This window comes from Calidris pugnax, unplaced genomic scaffold (genome assembly GCF_001431845.1).
Source record: "Calidris pugnax isolate Ruff unplaced genomic scaffold, ASM143184v1 scaffold27, whole genome shotgun sequence".
Taxonomy (NCBI): Eukaryota; Metazoa; Chordata; class Aves; order Charadriiformes; family Scolopacidae; genus Calidris; species Calidris pugnax.
In genome coordinates this window covers 10,428,328-10,442,677 of record NW_015090893.1, presented here as the reverse complement: position 1 = coordinate 10,442,677, position 14,350 = coordinate 10,428,328, and the positions used below count along the sequence as shown (strand labels likewise).

The window sequence follows — 14,350 nt, the reverse complement described above, 5'->3', positions numbered from 1 at the left end:
GAAGGGGTGGATGTTGGAAGTATTTATTTAGGAAGAAAGAAATGTAAGAACTAGTTCATTAACAGAATGGCGGGTGCAAATGTGCAGGGTCGCGTTGCCATGTAAAACCAAAAAGCCATGCAAGAAGCAGATTCAGTGTGCTTGTGCTATTGCTTTCCCATATTCTTCTCCATCACATGCCTATGTCAGGAGATGCTGACACTGCTCTGTGCTTGGGGTTGGTACCAAGACCAAGTCACATCCATCTAAAGACGCAGAGAGAACGAGTTGGAGTTCCTTCCTAAGGAAGGTGCCAATTCAAGAATCCCATTTGTAGTTCAAAATGGGTACTACTAAAATACTTGTGTGTGCAAACATAGACTACTTAATACTGACAAAAATCTCTCATCAGCTGCGATGGCTGTTTGTACAGGCGTTAGAGGACTTGGGATGTGATGCTCAAGTGTGAAACTGCTTGAGTGGAGTTTATTTCTTGTGCATGTTGATTTATGACTCCAAAGTGAACCTACAGCAGATTAGCAGATGCAGATTAGCTAATGACACTACAGTCAGCCAACCCTGGCCGTTCCCAGAGAGCTGGCTTGGGTTCTTTTTGAAAAAAACCCAGCAACTGAGAATATTTTTGTCACTCGACAAAAATCTTTCTCCCTGCGACCAGTGTCTCCACCTCATGGTCTACCCTGGGACAAACAGCCCCCATGGACACACAGACAGTCCTGTTGGCAAGAGCTGGGAAAGGACAGCACGAACCAAACCTCTAAGCAGGGTCTGCCTTTGTTTTGCTCTCATTGAAGGCCATGCTGTGGCAAGATGGCCCTTTTATCGTCGCTGGTTTTATAGGAAAAAAAGCAGTGAGGGGAGCTGTACGGACTCTCCCGCATGAAACTGGAGCTCCTCATTAGCACAGTGGTCATGGGGACCTCCAGAAGCTCCTCTCTCAGCCCATCATTCAGGGGCCCTTCTGGTGAGCTGCTCTCTTCTCCTACTTCTTCGGGGCTGGCATCAGGGTGCTTCAGCCTCGCAGCCCGGTGGCACTGTGCAGACCAGAACTGCAGGCAGCCATAAGCCAGGAGGGCAACGAAGCAGAGGAGCAACAGGCTGCTCACCATCCACATGGAGGTGGTAGGCTCATGCTTAGAGCCGCCGAAAACCAGAGGGCTTTTGTCCAGAGTGTGGAAGGTGGTGCAATGGTTGCTGGAGGGGTAAGAGTTCTTGCACGTGATGCAGAGGACGTAGATGGTGGATGGTGTGAGTCGGTGGAGGACGAGGGAGCTGAGGGGGTGAGGAACTCGCTCCTCACGGTGGAAATTTTGGCGTAAATAGCCAGCGAAGACACTGTTCCAGTTGGGACGGTACATGACATGGTAGTAGTTCTCTGGACAGGGGTTGTTCATGGCCCAGGAGATGGTGGCGCTGGTGTAAGTGATGTTGTGCACTTCGATGTTCATTGTGCCCCTGAAACCAGATGCAAGGAGAGGCTGATTCCTGTACAGGCTCAAGACATCACAAAGTCTTTCCACCAGCTTTACTGGCCCTTAGGTTGGTGCCAGAACTACACCTGGCTAGCTGAGATCAGACAGTAGGTCCTAGGTGGCTAAAATTACAGAAGATGAATCCTGCTGGTGCCCAGACTACTGTATCACCCTGCTTCATAGTCAAAACAATACAACTGGGACATTGGGCATAATTTATGCTCTAGTTAGATCTTTAAAAAAATCTCTTCTTTGTGACTAGTTTTCTATATAGGAAGCTTTTTTAGCTTTTTGTTTCCCATGGAATAGAAAGGATACTGCAAGTGTGATTAACATAAACTGATCATTAAACTAACTCCAGCTTGCCTTGTGAAACTGCCAATAGATATTTTGATTTTACACCTGAATGCCATTTTAAAAGCTGCATAATGCCTAATTCACTGGCTTAAGTTGTTACTGCATTTTCTGTACCTTACTTGTTGCTTAATAGAGTATAAACTCATTCTGTTCTTGCAGCATCTCACGCTGTAATACCAGGATATTAAGTGTGAAATCTGAAGGTTGGTGAAATATAAAATCAATGCCTTTAGGGAAATACAAATATATGAATAATAAGTACAAAGCTTTCCCCCAGATAAAAGACACTGATTGCTAACAAATTACTGTTTAGCAACAGTCACAAATCACTTCAAGTACATCATTTCTTTAGATCTCCAAAGGGCGCTCTGCTTCGTTGCAGGGTTATCTGTCCCAACTGGCTGAGCACTCAGAGCAGGAGCTGCACGCCAGAGAACCCTTTTCTTTTTTTCCTTCTTCCTCTCTCTTTTAATCATTCCTTTCATTCACTCAAGAATCAGCTCATCTTAATGACTGCTTTTAGCGTTCTTACATGAAGAGCAGAACAGCACACACACCCATCGCTGAGCCCTCCCAGAGCAGCCTCTTACCTCCCCGGGCAGGTCGCCGGTGGCCCGTCGGTGCCGGTGAGCAGCGTGGCCAGGGATGGGCAGCTCCTTCCTCTCTTCCCACCGCTCACCTCCCTCCTGCCTCTGCGAAATCCCTTCACCGCGCGTTGCCTCCTATTATACCCATCTGGGGCTCCGTCATCTCTCACCATAGCAACCAACAAGAAAGGATGGGCAGGCGTCTTCGAGTGATTTGGGAGTGTTATCCCTAAAAGCTTTTGCCTGGGAGAAGTATGTGGTGGAAAAAACAAGCCAGGTAGTTTTGTTTGCTGGGTTGTTTGGGGCTTTCTGGTTTTTTCCTCTGTCCACAGCCTCCCATCAAGACCGTCACTATCCCCCAGCAGGGTCTGGGCTTAGAGACACGTTGCACATGGTGTGAAATCCAGGGTCCTGGCCTGTGGTACCCATTGGTGGTTTAGCACTCAGGGGCTTTGTCTCTAATTCTCTGATCTCTTGCATGTTTAAGCTACTGATTTAAGCAAAAGCCAGTGAGCAGTAGATTTCCATCCCTGATGCCACAGAAATGTCCACCGGCTTTTTAAAATTTTTTTCCAAGCTGTGTGGTAGGAGTAGGAACTGGGTTTTCGAAGACCTCGACCCCCGGCTGAACTCCTGTGGGATTAAGAGAGGCTCTCCTTTTTGAATGCCCCTGCCTTACAGACAACTCGGGGATGTCCCCTGTCACTCTGGTGAGAGGGTGAAGCCAGCACCAGCAGCCTTCAGGGGAGCAGCCCGAGTCTGTGGCCAGAAGGGGACAGAAGTGGCACTGGGGACAGAAGTGGCACTGGGACTGGTAAGGAGAGGCTCTGACCAAGTGACTCACAGCTGAAGCCAAAATGTGTTTGAGAGAGGAACTTTCCCAGAAAAATCTAATGCTGGGTCTGGACTTACTCGTTCCGTGCTGTTGCTGGAAAGGTGCTTGCACCATTTTGAAGATCTTCTAAATATCAACAGTGATCAGATGCAAATTGCATCAGGAGAGGCTATTATAAACCTGGGGAGTATGTGTGACCGTTGCTTTTGATTTACACTTTGCAATTCTGGGTGGTTTGGGTTTGTCTACCAAGATCCTTATTTTCTTCTGTCTTTGTAAGCGAGCTGCAGCTGCCAGTGAGCTGAAAACTGGGAGCAGAAATTAAAATAATTATGGGCAGGGATGGAAATGAAAGTGCTCCCAGGTGGCTTCCTGCTGCTTACATGGCTCGGTCCTGCTTACAAGAGCAGGGGGATAGAGAGCTCTTAGCTGGTCCCATGCTGTGAGTAAAGTGCATCCTTGCCTGCAGGGAGAGAGCCTTGGATACAAATCCGTGCTTCAGAAAGGTGGGTTACACAAGGCGGTAATGTTTTCATGAGAGAACTGCTTTTTATGGCGTTTGGGTTGTTGACTTTAGCAGTGCACACAGTTGCTTTGAAATTAAATTTCAGCTGTTCACAAATAAGATGTGTTAGCAGGAAAAGAGGAAACTGAGGAAACGAGGAATAGCTGGACTAGGCCAGCTAAGGGTCCTACTGACCTTTCTCTATGTAGTGATTAACCCCACCAGCTCAAAGGAAAATGCAGCAAAGCTTTCGGTGGTGTTGGTGTTACCTCCTCCCAAAATCAAGCTTGGACCAGTTTAGCCTGGTGATGAGCTATCATTTCCCAGGATGAGAAGATGCCAAAACCATGCCAATGCCAGGAGTGCTCCAGTGCTGGTGTTCCCCATATCTGCAGGTGGACCTGGATGTGACCCCTCCTGGGACCCCTTGTTCCTCGCTGTAGGATGCAAACCGTGGGTGTGCTCCGGTAGCCAGCAGAAACTGAGCCATTTTCTGCCATTCAGTGACTTATAAAACACAGCAGGTTCCCAAGTCCCCGACAAAGAAGCTGCAAAATTACCAGCAACCCACTACTTACTGCTCATTAACCACTCTTAGCTCTGTAAATGCTTTAGATTGAGCTTCATTTATGTATTTTCCTGAGTGCTCCTGGTTTATCTTGGCACTGCTGGACCCAGGGTCCACACTGCTTCCCTCCCTGCTTGAATTTGCCCCCCCCTCCCCCTTTTTTAAGGAGCATGCAGGCAGATGTAACCTGAAGGACGGCGCGTGCTGCCGGCGCTTGTAAAAATAGTACAGCGTGTGAATGGGATGGAGCTGCTCTAATTTCTGCTGCCGTGTCTGCAGGGACAGCACAAAGCCCTGGTCCCCGCAGGAGGTGCTGGCAGCGGGTGCTGCTGGTCCCCTCCAGCCACCTCCCCGGGCTGTGCTACCAGACCAGCCACAGCCATCACTTGTTGTAAATAACAGCAGCGTGAACAGTCCCTGAAAATCACTAGTCGGTACAGCAAAGCATTATGCTGAGACAGAAAATATATACAGACACACAGAATATATACTGACACAGCCTCTATACACAGTCTCAATACAGTATATAAGCATCCCTGCTGCATTTTTCATGTCCTGTCCATCCCAGCTAAGGAATATGGGGGGTTTTTGGGGGATGAAAGTCTTAGCAACCAGCTGATAACAGCTGAAGATGGTAAAGCTTCATTAGGCAGAGTGAGGGTTGCTTGTGGCAGGGGAAAGAACCAGGCCATATTCATTTAGAGACCTTCCTCTGACAATTCTGGTCGGAATTGTTTTTCACTTTCTCAGACACCATCTCAGCTGTCACACTGAAGTTAGGTTGGCCAGGAGCCTGGAAGAGGCTTGGGCTGTGCGCAAGTCCTTTTTTGTCTCTAAATATATTCCTCTTTCATTAGCTCTTCATTTTTCCAAAGGGGGTCTGGCACAGGAAGCATTATCTGTCTATTATCTCTCTCTCTGATCTATTTTATCAGATAAAACCCTTTCTGCCCTCCCTCAGGTGAGCTCAGACAGGCCTGGGTGATGGCCAACAACAAGCTCAAAGACATGGAAATGATAACTGGGTTTTATTTTGCTTCATTTGCTGCTGAATCTGTTCCGGAGCATCCCTAATAACCTCATGAGCTCCCAAAGCTCCCACGTATGGATGGCTGTCCCTGAGACCTGGGTGCAGGAGGGGACACCTGTGTTGGTGGGACACCAGGAACTCTGCCTGGAGCTGCAAACCCCAGCCTGCCTGCACTCCCAGCCTCCTGTCCCCAAAACCTGCCTGTTTGGCCCCAAATCAAAGGTGGGGCAAGCCTCCGCAGTGTCTTTGGCAGCTGCTGCTCCTGAGAATAGCAAAACCTCTCGAGATGGGGGACTTTCCTCCTGCTCTCTGAAGGGGTGGGAGCAGCTGCCCAGCATGAGGGAGCAAGCCGTGCCATGCAGCCAGCTTGTGCCTTCAGCTGTTTTGTCTTAAAATACCTGCTGGTGTCATTTTTTACATCCTACAGTCTTTACCCCAAGCTGCGTATCTCACCCTTAAATGGAGTTATATTTTTAATTGCTGGCAGAGTATTATTATTAGACACCAGCCTGCTGCTGCTGCGCTGCGTGGCTCTGCGGAGCGCTTGATGAACCTACCTCATCTTGCAGACAGGCAGGGATGAATCACCCCGCTCGTCTGCAGCCAGTGCATGTCCTAAAATGTGTCTTCTCCCAATCAATCAGACTTATTGCCGGGACCCCCACTTGAGGGAAAAGCCTGCTGGAAAGCTGCTCTCCAGCCCCATTAACCCGCTGAGAGGCGAGGGAGCGCTGCGAGGTGGGCGGCAGCACCAGCCGCTCACTGCCCGGGCAGCAAAATGTCAACCCCGTTATGGGGAAAATCCAACCACTTGCTCCATGTCTGGGTACTGATGGTGGCCCACCTCAGGGCACCATGGCACAGACTGAAGACCTGGTTTCTAAGCTGTGTGCGCAAATGCACAAATGAGTGTGGATCCGCTCCGGTAGCCAGCAGAAACTGAGCCATTTTCTGCCATTCAGCGACTTATAAAACACAGCAGGTTCCCAAGTCCCCGACAAAGAAGCTGCAAAATTACCAGCAACCCACTACTTACTGCTCATTAACCACTCTTAGCTCTGTAAATGCTTTAGATTGAGCTTCATTTATGTATTTTCCTGAGTGCTCCTGGTTTATCTTGGCACTGCTGGACCCAGGGTCCACACTGCTTCCCTCCCTGCTTGAATTTGCCCCCCCCTCCCCCTTTTTTAAGGAGCATGCAGGCAGATGTAACCTGAAGGACGGCGCGTGCTGCCGGCGCTTGTAAAAATAGTACAGCGTGTGAATGGGATGGAGCTGCTCTAATTTCTGCTGCCGTGTCTGCAGGGACAGCACAAAGCCCTGGTCCCCGCAGGAGGTGCTGGCAGCGGGTGCTGCTGGTCCCCTCCAGCCACCTCCCCGGGCTGTGCTACCAGACCAGCCACAGCCATCACTTGTTGTAAATAACAGCAGCGTGAACAGTCCCTGAAAATCACTAGTCGGTACAGCAAAGCATTATGCTGAGACAGAAAATATATACAGACACACAGAATATATACTGACACAGCCTCTATACACAGTCTCAATACAGTATATAAGCATCCCTGCTGCATTTTTCATGTCCTGTCCATCCCAGCTAAGGAATATGGGGGGTTTTTGGGGGATGAAAGTCTTAGCAACCAGCTGATAACAGCTGAAGATGGTAAAGCTTCATTAGGCAGAGTGAGGGTTGCTTGTGGCAGGGGAAAGAACCAGGCCATATTCATTTAGAGACCTTCCTCTGACAATTCTGGTCGGAATTGTTTTTCACTTTCTCAGACACCATCTCAGCTGTCACACTGAAGTTAGGTTGGCCAGGAGCCTGGAAGAGGCTTGGGCTGTGCGCAAGTCCTTTTTTGTCTCTAAATATATTCCTCTTTCATTAGCTCTTCATTTTTCCAAAGGGGGTCTGGCACAGGAAGCATTATCTGTCTATTATCTCTCTCTCTGATCTATTTTATCAGATAAAACCCTTTCTGCCCTCCCTCAGGTGAGCTCAGACAGGCCTGGGTGATGGCCAACAACAAGCTCAAAGACATGGAAATGATAACTGGGTTTTATTTTGCTTCATTTGCTGCTGAATCTGTTCCGGAGCATCCCTAATAACCTCATGAGCTCCCAAAGCTCCCACGTATGGATGGCTGTCCCTGAGACCTGGGTGCAGGAGGGGACACCTGTGTTGGTGGGACACCAGGAACTCTGCCTGGAGCTGCAAACCCCAGCCTGCCTGCACTCCCAGCCTCCTGTCCCCAAAACCTGCCTGTTTGGCCCCAAATCAAAGGTGGGGCAAGCCTCCGCAGTGTCTTTGGCAGCTGCTGCTCCTGAGAATAGCAAAACCTCTCGAGATGGGGGACTTTCCTCCTGCTCTCTGAAGGGGTGGGAGCAGCTGCCCAGCATGAGGGAGCAAGCCGTGCCATGCAGCCAGCTTGTGCCTTCAGCTGTTTTGTCTTAAAATACCTGCTGGTGTCATTTTTTACATCCTACAGTCTTTACCCCAAGCTGCGTATCTCACCCTTAAATGGAGTTATATTTTTAATTGCTGGCAGAGTATTATTATTAGACGCCAGCCTGCTGCTGCGGCGCTGCGTGGCTCTGCGGAGCGCTTGATGAACCTACCTCATCTTGCAGACAGGCAGGGATGAATCACCCCGCTCGTCTGCAGCCAGTGCATGTCCTAAAATGTGTCTTCTCCCAATCAATCAGACTTATTGCCGGGACCCCCACTTGAGGGAAAAGCCTGCTGGAAAGCTGCTCTCCAGCCCCATTAACCCGCTGAGAGGCGAGGGAGCGCTGCGAGGTGGGCGGCAGCACCAGCCGCTCACTGCCCGGGCAGCAAAATGTCAACCCCGTTATGGGGAAAATCCAACCACTTGCTCCATGTCTGGGTACTGATGGTGGCCCACCTCAGGGCACCATGGCACAGACTGAAGACCTGGTTTCTAAGCTGTGTGCGCAAATGCACAAATGAGTGTGGATCCGTGACCCCACTGAAATGGGGATATTTAGTTCCTCTCTAGTCTGGGTGAGCCCCTGGTCTGCTAACCCTGGGGAAGTACCAGGGTCAGGGCACCATGGCACAGACTGAAGACCTGGCTCCTAAGCTGTGTGCGCAGCAAAGAGGCTTCCACAAATGAGTGTGGATCTGTGACCCCACTGAAATGGGGATATTTAGTTCCTCTCTAGTCTGGGTGAGCCCCCAGTCTGCTAACCCTGGGGAAATACCAGGGTGAAGGAGACATGTCTCGGGGTGCGAGGAGCCATCTCGGGGCTGCCTGGCTCACCCCTGCAGCACAGCCCTGGCTTCCCTCTGGGATGATGCTGTCGGCCATTTGGCAAATGTTACAGACAGGCGTCACCTGGTGTTTAAGCAAACACATTTTGGAAAACAAAGTATTGCTGGTTTTCACATGTATCAGTGTGTGTATTTTGCGGCTTCAGATCATCTTCTTCCAGATGGATTTTTAAAGACTTGGTGGATAGAGCAGGATGCTCAAACCTAAGCAGGATGCTCAAAAGCATTTCTCGTAACAGGAGCTGGCATCCAAGAAACTTTGAAAGTAGATTTCCATCTGCCTAAATAACTTTTTAACTCTGGCAAGTTCTTACTCAGGGCCCTTTTGTTTAGTTTTGAAGGGAGAGAAAGTTCATGCGTGTTGTGAATGAATGCACTACAGGGCCTCCAAGGAAGCCTTTCTGTATATAGTAGTATGAAAGGGGTTTTCGTCACCTACCAGGACCAAGAGGTGACATTTCACTTTGCCGTTCTGTGTCATCTTTCCCCGTCACCTACCAGGACCAAGAGGTGACATTTGTCCTTTGCTTTTCTAACTGTGTCATCTTTCCGTAGCTCTTTCAAAGAGAACTTGTGAATTGGAGTAGGCAATAAGCTGCTGGACCAGAGCAGCAGGGCTGTTACAAAGTGAGGGACAATTAATTAACTGATTAAAGCAACTGACAAGTCTATGAAAGCACAATCAGTACATCAGCCCAGTGAGATTCTATATCTGAGAGCAAAAGAAAATACTTGTCAGCTTCTTAGAAAAGGACTTCACTTTGTAACTCATTAGAAACTCAAATGAAGTGTTAAAGTAAATCTCTAGGAAGTGAGTCAGAATTGGAGGATAACTGAAGCCTTCAGCTGGCTGTATCGCCATTGCTGGGAGCAGCAGTGTTGGAGGACAGACAACATTTTGTCCTGTTCTGCTGCTTCAGTGCTTGCTCCCTCTCACCCTAAGCTCCCTTGGCCCTGTTACTGGCAGGGAAGGGAATCCCTGGAGAGTGGGGTCAGTGATATCTGCAGGGAGGCAAGCTCCCTGCTGCTGAGGATGCTGTCTGCCTCTGGTGCATGGAGAGTGGGGTCAGTGATATCTGCAGGGACACAAGCTCCCTGCTGCTGAGGATGCTGTTTGCCTCTGGTGCGCAGCGTTTGCACAAGAAGCGAAGTCAGCCTCGCGCAGTGCATTGGGGATACAGCTTAATTTGTTTTCTTATCTTTGTTTAAGAAAGAATCTTTTAGTAAGCAAGAGCTGGGGATTTATCTGTGTTTTGCTGGAAGGGGCACTATGTGCCAGAGTCTTTTCAAGAATATGCTTTTTTGCTGTTTACTGAGGATGCAGTTGTTATAGATGTCGTGGGGAGGGACTGCAGCCTTTCTCTGCCAGGCTGAGTCACAATCCCAACACTTCAATGCAGAGCCCGAGCCCAGCACGCGGTGTCTCAGCTAAGTCTGATTTTCAGTATTTTTTTTGCAGATCACACAAATGAATTAATTCCCCCTACTTCTGTTTCCCTCATGCCAAATGGATCCTATAAATGTTCCTGTGCAAAACATTGCAGAAATTTCCACATTTCCAAGGTTACACTGATAGAGCACATTCCTGGAAATCACCCTTTGTTTTCTGCTGCTAAAAATTTCCTGGGGGCCAGAACCCCAGGTACTATTCTCCCTAGACCAGGGGTTTTCACAGTCCCAAGGGGGTGTCTCTTAAGTACAGAGGCTGATGTAGAGCCTTGCAGGATGCAAGCTCTCTCCCAACTGTCTCTCTCAACTGCCCTTAGGCTCAGATATCACAGTTCCTACTTTTCTTAATAAGCCTCATTGAAAGCAAGTTCCCATAAAAAAATAATCTGTCTGGTCACCTGTATATAAAGCTTTTCAGTTTAGTAGAGAATTTGGATTTGAAGAAGCAAAGGGCTAGTGAACGGAAATCGCTGATTGGGAATGTATGGGAGAGTAAATTACCTTGGAAATAAAAGTGGTGTTGCTACATAGCAGGATAATAAACCTTGTGATGTGACAGTGTGTTGAGATCAGAATATGTCTTGACTACATAGGAAGAAAAGCAATCTCCTCTTTGCCACAAGAAGTAGAAGAAATGGGAATTCTCATGGGTATTATTATTTCTCCTTCTCTCTTAAAAATTATTTGAAGTGATGGAACATAATACTGTGGTAAGAGAGTTACTTACAGGTCTGGTAAATGCACCTGTCTTAACTGTCATTCTGCTTTTAATTTTCCAGCCTCTCAACATTGCCTACAGTCACATCTATAGCTCCTACCGCAATTTTGTGGGGCCGCCTCATTTCAAGACAATCTGCCGGCTTCTTGGCTACCAAGGGATCGCAGTGGTCATGGAAGAGCTGTTGAAGATCGTCAAGAGTCTGGTAATTCTGACCCTAACCCTGGCAATGGAGAGATCTTGAGAGGCGCTGGTTGGACAGTCAGCCTGGGCTTTGGGCTCACGGTGTTCACATCTGGGCACCTTCACATCCCTTGATCCACAGTGAAACACATTAATGGTGTGATTTTCACTGTTGTTGAGGAATCTCACTGGTTCCCATGGGATGGTGGAATGATCAGCCATCTGCATCTGGGGGTGGTGGAGCTGACGTGCTGCTTTAAAAGCCACCGGGAAGTGATCGGGTGGGACAATGCACCCATGGTCCCTCAGCACTGCCTCTGCTGCAGTGTAGGGTGACCTTCAAGACATGTGCTTGTGCTCAGCAATAGCACAAGGGTCTGTAGCACTGGAGAGCTGCAGGAAAGTAGAAAGCAGGGAGTAAAACTGATGAAACCAACTTTTTGAGTCTTTTTTTTGAGAAAATGCCTGCTGGTAGGTGAGTCTTTGTTCAAGCCATACTGTCCATTTCCATCAGGTATTCCGAAGCCAGGCTGCCAATTGCCCAATCTGCTTTCTAGTTCTCTCTTCTTTTTCAGAAGATAAATTTGATGTCTGCAAGGAAATGATCCCGTGTGCTCCCTAAGGGCACTAACAATACAGAGCATTAAGGAGGAGAGAGGGAGTGTGCAAAAATGTATAATTTTTCAGATCAGGCTTTTCTACCAAAAAAGAGACGACTTTGATTCATTATGAATATTTAAATTCTGTTTTGACTGCAACAACGTAGTTTTGAACTTGTCTAACAAACCAATGTAAAACTGAAAATCTCAAGTGTATATCCTGTTTCCCTACTATAAATCACCACAGTTACTGAAGATGTAATTTTTGTCACTTACTTGAAAATGCTGTAGCTGGTGTGCAAGATTAGACAGCATTCAGCACAAAGATTTTATGTTTGGCTAAACAGTGTTTAGTCCATAATCCCATGTAATGCATCTACAGGATGCAGGTGTATAACTCCAAATGACAGCAAGCACTTTTAGCTAAGAAAGTTAATTTTCTCTTGTACATATGAGTTCAAAGTGTCAGAAACTTGTTCTACGCACATGGAAATTCTTTTTTTAGACTCTTGAGTATCTAGTGATCATTCCTCAGGTGGAAGGAGCATTTCCTGTGCTGGGGAGTGACTCTTTTAGCAGCTCTGGTGAAATGCTTTTTGGGTTAGGAGCACAAGACCACCTGGATCTAAGGCTGAGCCTTGTTTGGATTTCAGCTGCAAACAATGCAAACACAGCAAGCTGTATTTTGAAGTTGAAAATCCCTGCAGCTGTGATTTATTATTTGGGAGGAAGCTGTAAAAGCACTCTAGCTCCATGCACTTGGGCTGAATTTTGTATTTGGGTGACATCCAAATTAAGCAAGTTCTTCTTGGACACCAGTTGAAGTTCCATCCTGTGCTGTGAGATGTGGACCCATCTACAACCAACCTCCTTCCAAACCGACACCGGGAGAAGCTGTCATTCCGGTTTAACCTCCCTTTGTCTCCAACAGTTACAAGGCACCATCCTGCAGTACGTGAAGACTCTGATCGAAGTGATGCCCAAGATATGCCGCTTGCCAAGACATGAATATGGGTCTCCAGGTGGGTACCACAGACAGATGCCTAATGGTTTGAGCAAGAGCTCACCCACATGTTGGTACAGCATTGACTCAAGCACACACCAGTAATTAAACAAGGTTTGGCACATAACATGCCAGTGCAACATGAGCCAGGCTCACTTGAGACACACTTTCATCTGCTTTGCTACTGACACTGGAAAGTATAGGATTCTTTTCCAGGAAATCTCCTGTTAGAAATTTCCCTTCAGACACACGGGCTGACTGATAAGGGAATATCTCCTGGTAGCTTATGTTTTGTTTTTATGATTTTGTATGCTTTTGTTATTGTGGGTTCACTGATATTTCTCAAAAGCTACTACTTAGTTGATGCAAAGCTTTTTTGCAGCATGACTGCAGTCTGCCATTGAGCTGGATGGGGAAACTCTGGCTGGTATCCATGAGCCAGCACCAGGACATCCATTACAGTCTTGAATCTCTTTTTTCCTCTGATTAGGAAATCCAAGGACTTCATATTAATTACTCCCTATTTCCCAAGGGTTACTGAAAGCAGGCTAAGACACTGCACGCCAGTTCTCCCTGGTGCCAGTCTCCGTTTATCCATTTAGCAGTACAGCCTGCAATTTGTGATTAAGGAAATATCAGGCACTGATTGTCTTTTTATCCAAGTTATCGGAGGGTGATTCTGCTGTCACTGTTCTGGCTGTCCTGACTGTCCTTCATTGTCTTTTAAGGAATCCTGGAGTTTTTCCACCATCAGCTGAAGGACATCATTGAGTACGCAGAGCTGAAGACCGATGTGTTCCAGAGCCTCAGAGAAGTGGGCAATGCCATTCTCTTCTGCCTCCTTATCGAGCAGGCTTTGGTAAGGCAAAACCCCCTGCACCAACAGATCGTACTTGAAATTGCCAGCTCAAGAGCATAAGTGGAAGTGGGTTCTCCAGCAGAAGAGTTTGGGAAATATTACTTTGCAGCTTCTCATATGCTCAGGGTCTCTCTGGGGCTGTGTTATTTGGGCCTGTGGGCATGTCCATGGGGATGGTGTGCACCGGTGGTTGGTCACTGGTATCTGAGCTGAAGGAGAATCTGAATACTGGAAGATCTAGATTTAATTCTTGGACCCAAAGCTACCCCATGTTCGTCCTTCTCAGAAATAAAACCAACTGGGGCTTATTTCTAGATTGTAAGCTCTTTGGGGCAGGGATCAATGCTTTTTTTATACACATATTTGCACAGTGAGAAGTAGATTTGAGCCCTCTGCTCTTTTGGGGTGCCAGTGGAATAAAAAAAAAAACCTATCACTCTAATCGTGATAAGGATAAAGCAATCCAACAGGAAGGAAATCTCAGAAAAGCTGATGATAGATTTCCTATGACTTATCTTCACTGAAAACTTAGCTGGAGCAATGACCTGGCATTTGCCCCTGCACAAGTGTGTTGCACATGCACAAGTCTCAGCCTCTCAGCTCATGTGATGCCCTTTCTGGTATGGGGCAAAGGCTATGGCTGAGTGCCACACGTCTTCTTAGCTTCTAGTTTTTCACACAATAAATTTACTTCCTAATGAATTTATCACTCAGTTTGGCCTAAAGCCAACTGAGGAGTGTTCAACAACACAATTTTACATTAAAAATTGCATATTTCATGTCATAATGGTTTTGGCAGGGTTGTTTCAGTTTTTCCAGAAATATTTCAGAAAGACTTCCCTAGTAGAAGATGGGATTTCCAAGCAAAGCCAGATGGTTTTGTTCAGAGCAAAACC

At 47.4% G+C, this 14,350-nt stretch overlaps 2 protein-coding genes across 2 annotated transcripts in view; one reads left to right on the top strand and one right to left on the bottom strand.

The window, feature by feature from the left end:
- The window catches only part of CYFIP2 (cytoplasmic FMR1 interacting protein 2), a 60,056-nt gene that overhangs the window by 33,152 nt on the left and 12,554 nt on the right, over positions 1-14,350 (top strand). The window contains exons 24-26 of the mRNA XM_014948048.1: positions 10,872-11,015; positions 12,524-12,614; positions 13,324-13,454. Of these exons, the coding sequence (XP_014803534.1) occupies positions 10,872-11,015; positions 12,524-12,614; positions 13,324-13,454 (366 nt within the window). The remainder of the gene's footprint in view (positions 1-10,871; positions 11,016-12,523; positions 12,615-13,323; positions 13,455-14,350) is intronic.
- FNDC9 (fibronectin type III domain containing 9) lies at positions 8-2,563 on the bottom strand. Its single transcript, XM_014948047.1, has 2 exons — positions 2,420-2,563; positions 8-1,455 (listed from the first exon to the last, which is right to left on the bottom strand). The coding sequence occupies exon 2, from the start codon at positions 1,446-1,448 to the stop codon at positions 786-788; it is 663 nt and encodes a 220-aa protein (XP_014803533.1). The 5' UTR covers positions 1,449-1,455; positions 2,420-2,563; the 3' UTR covers positions 8-785.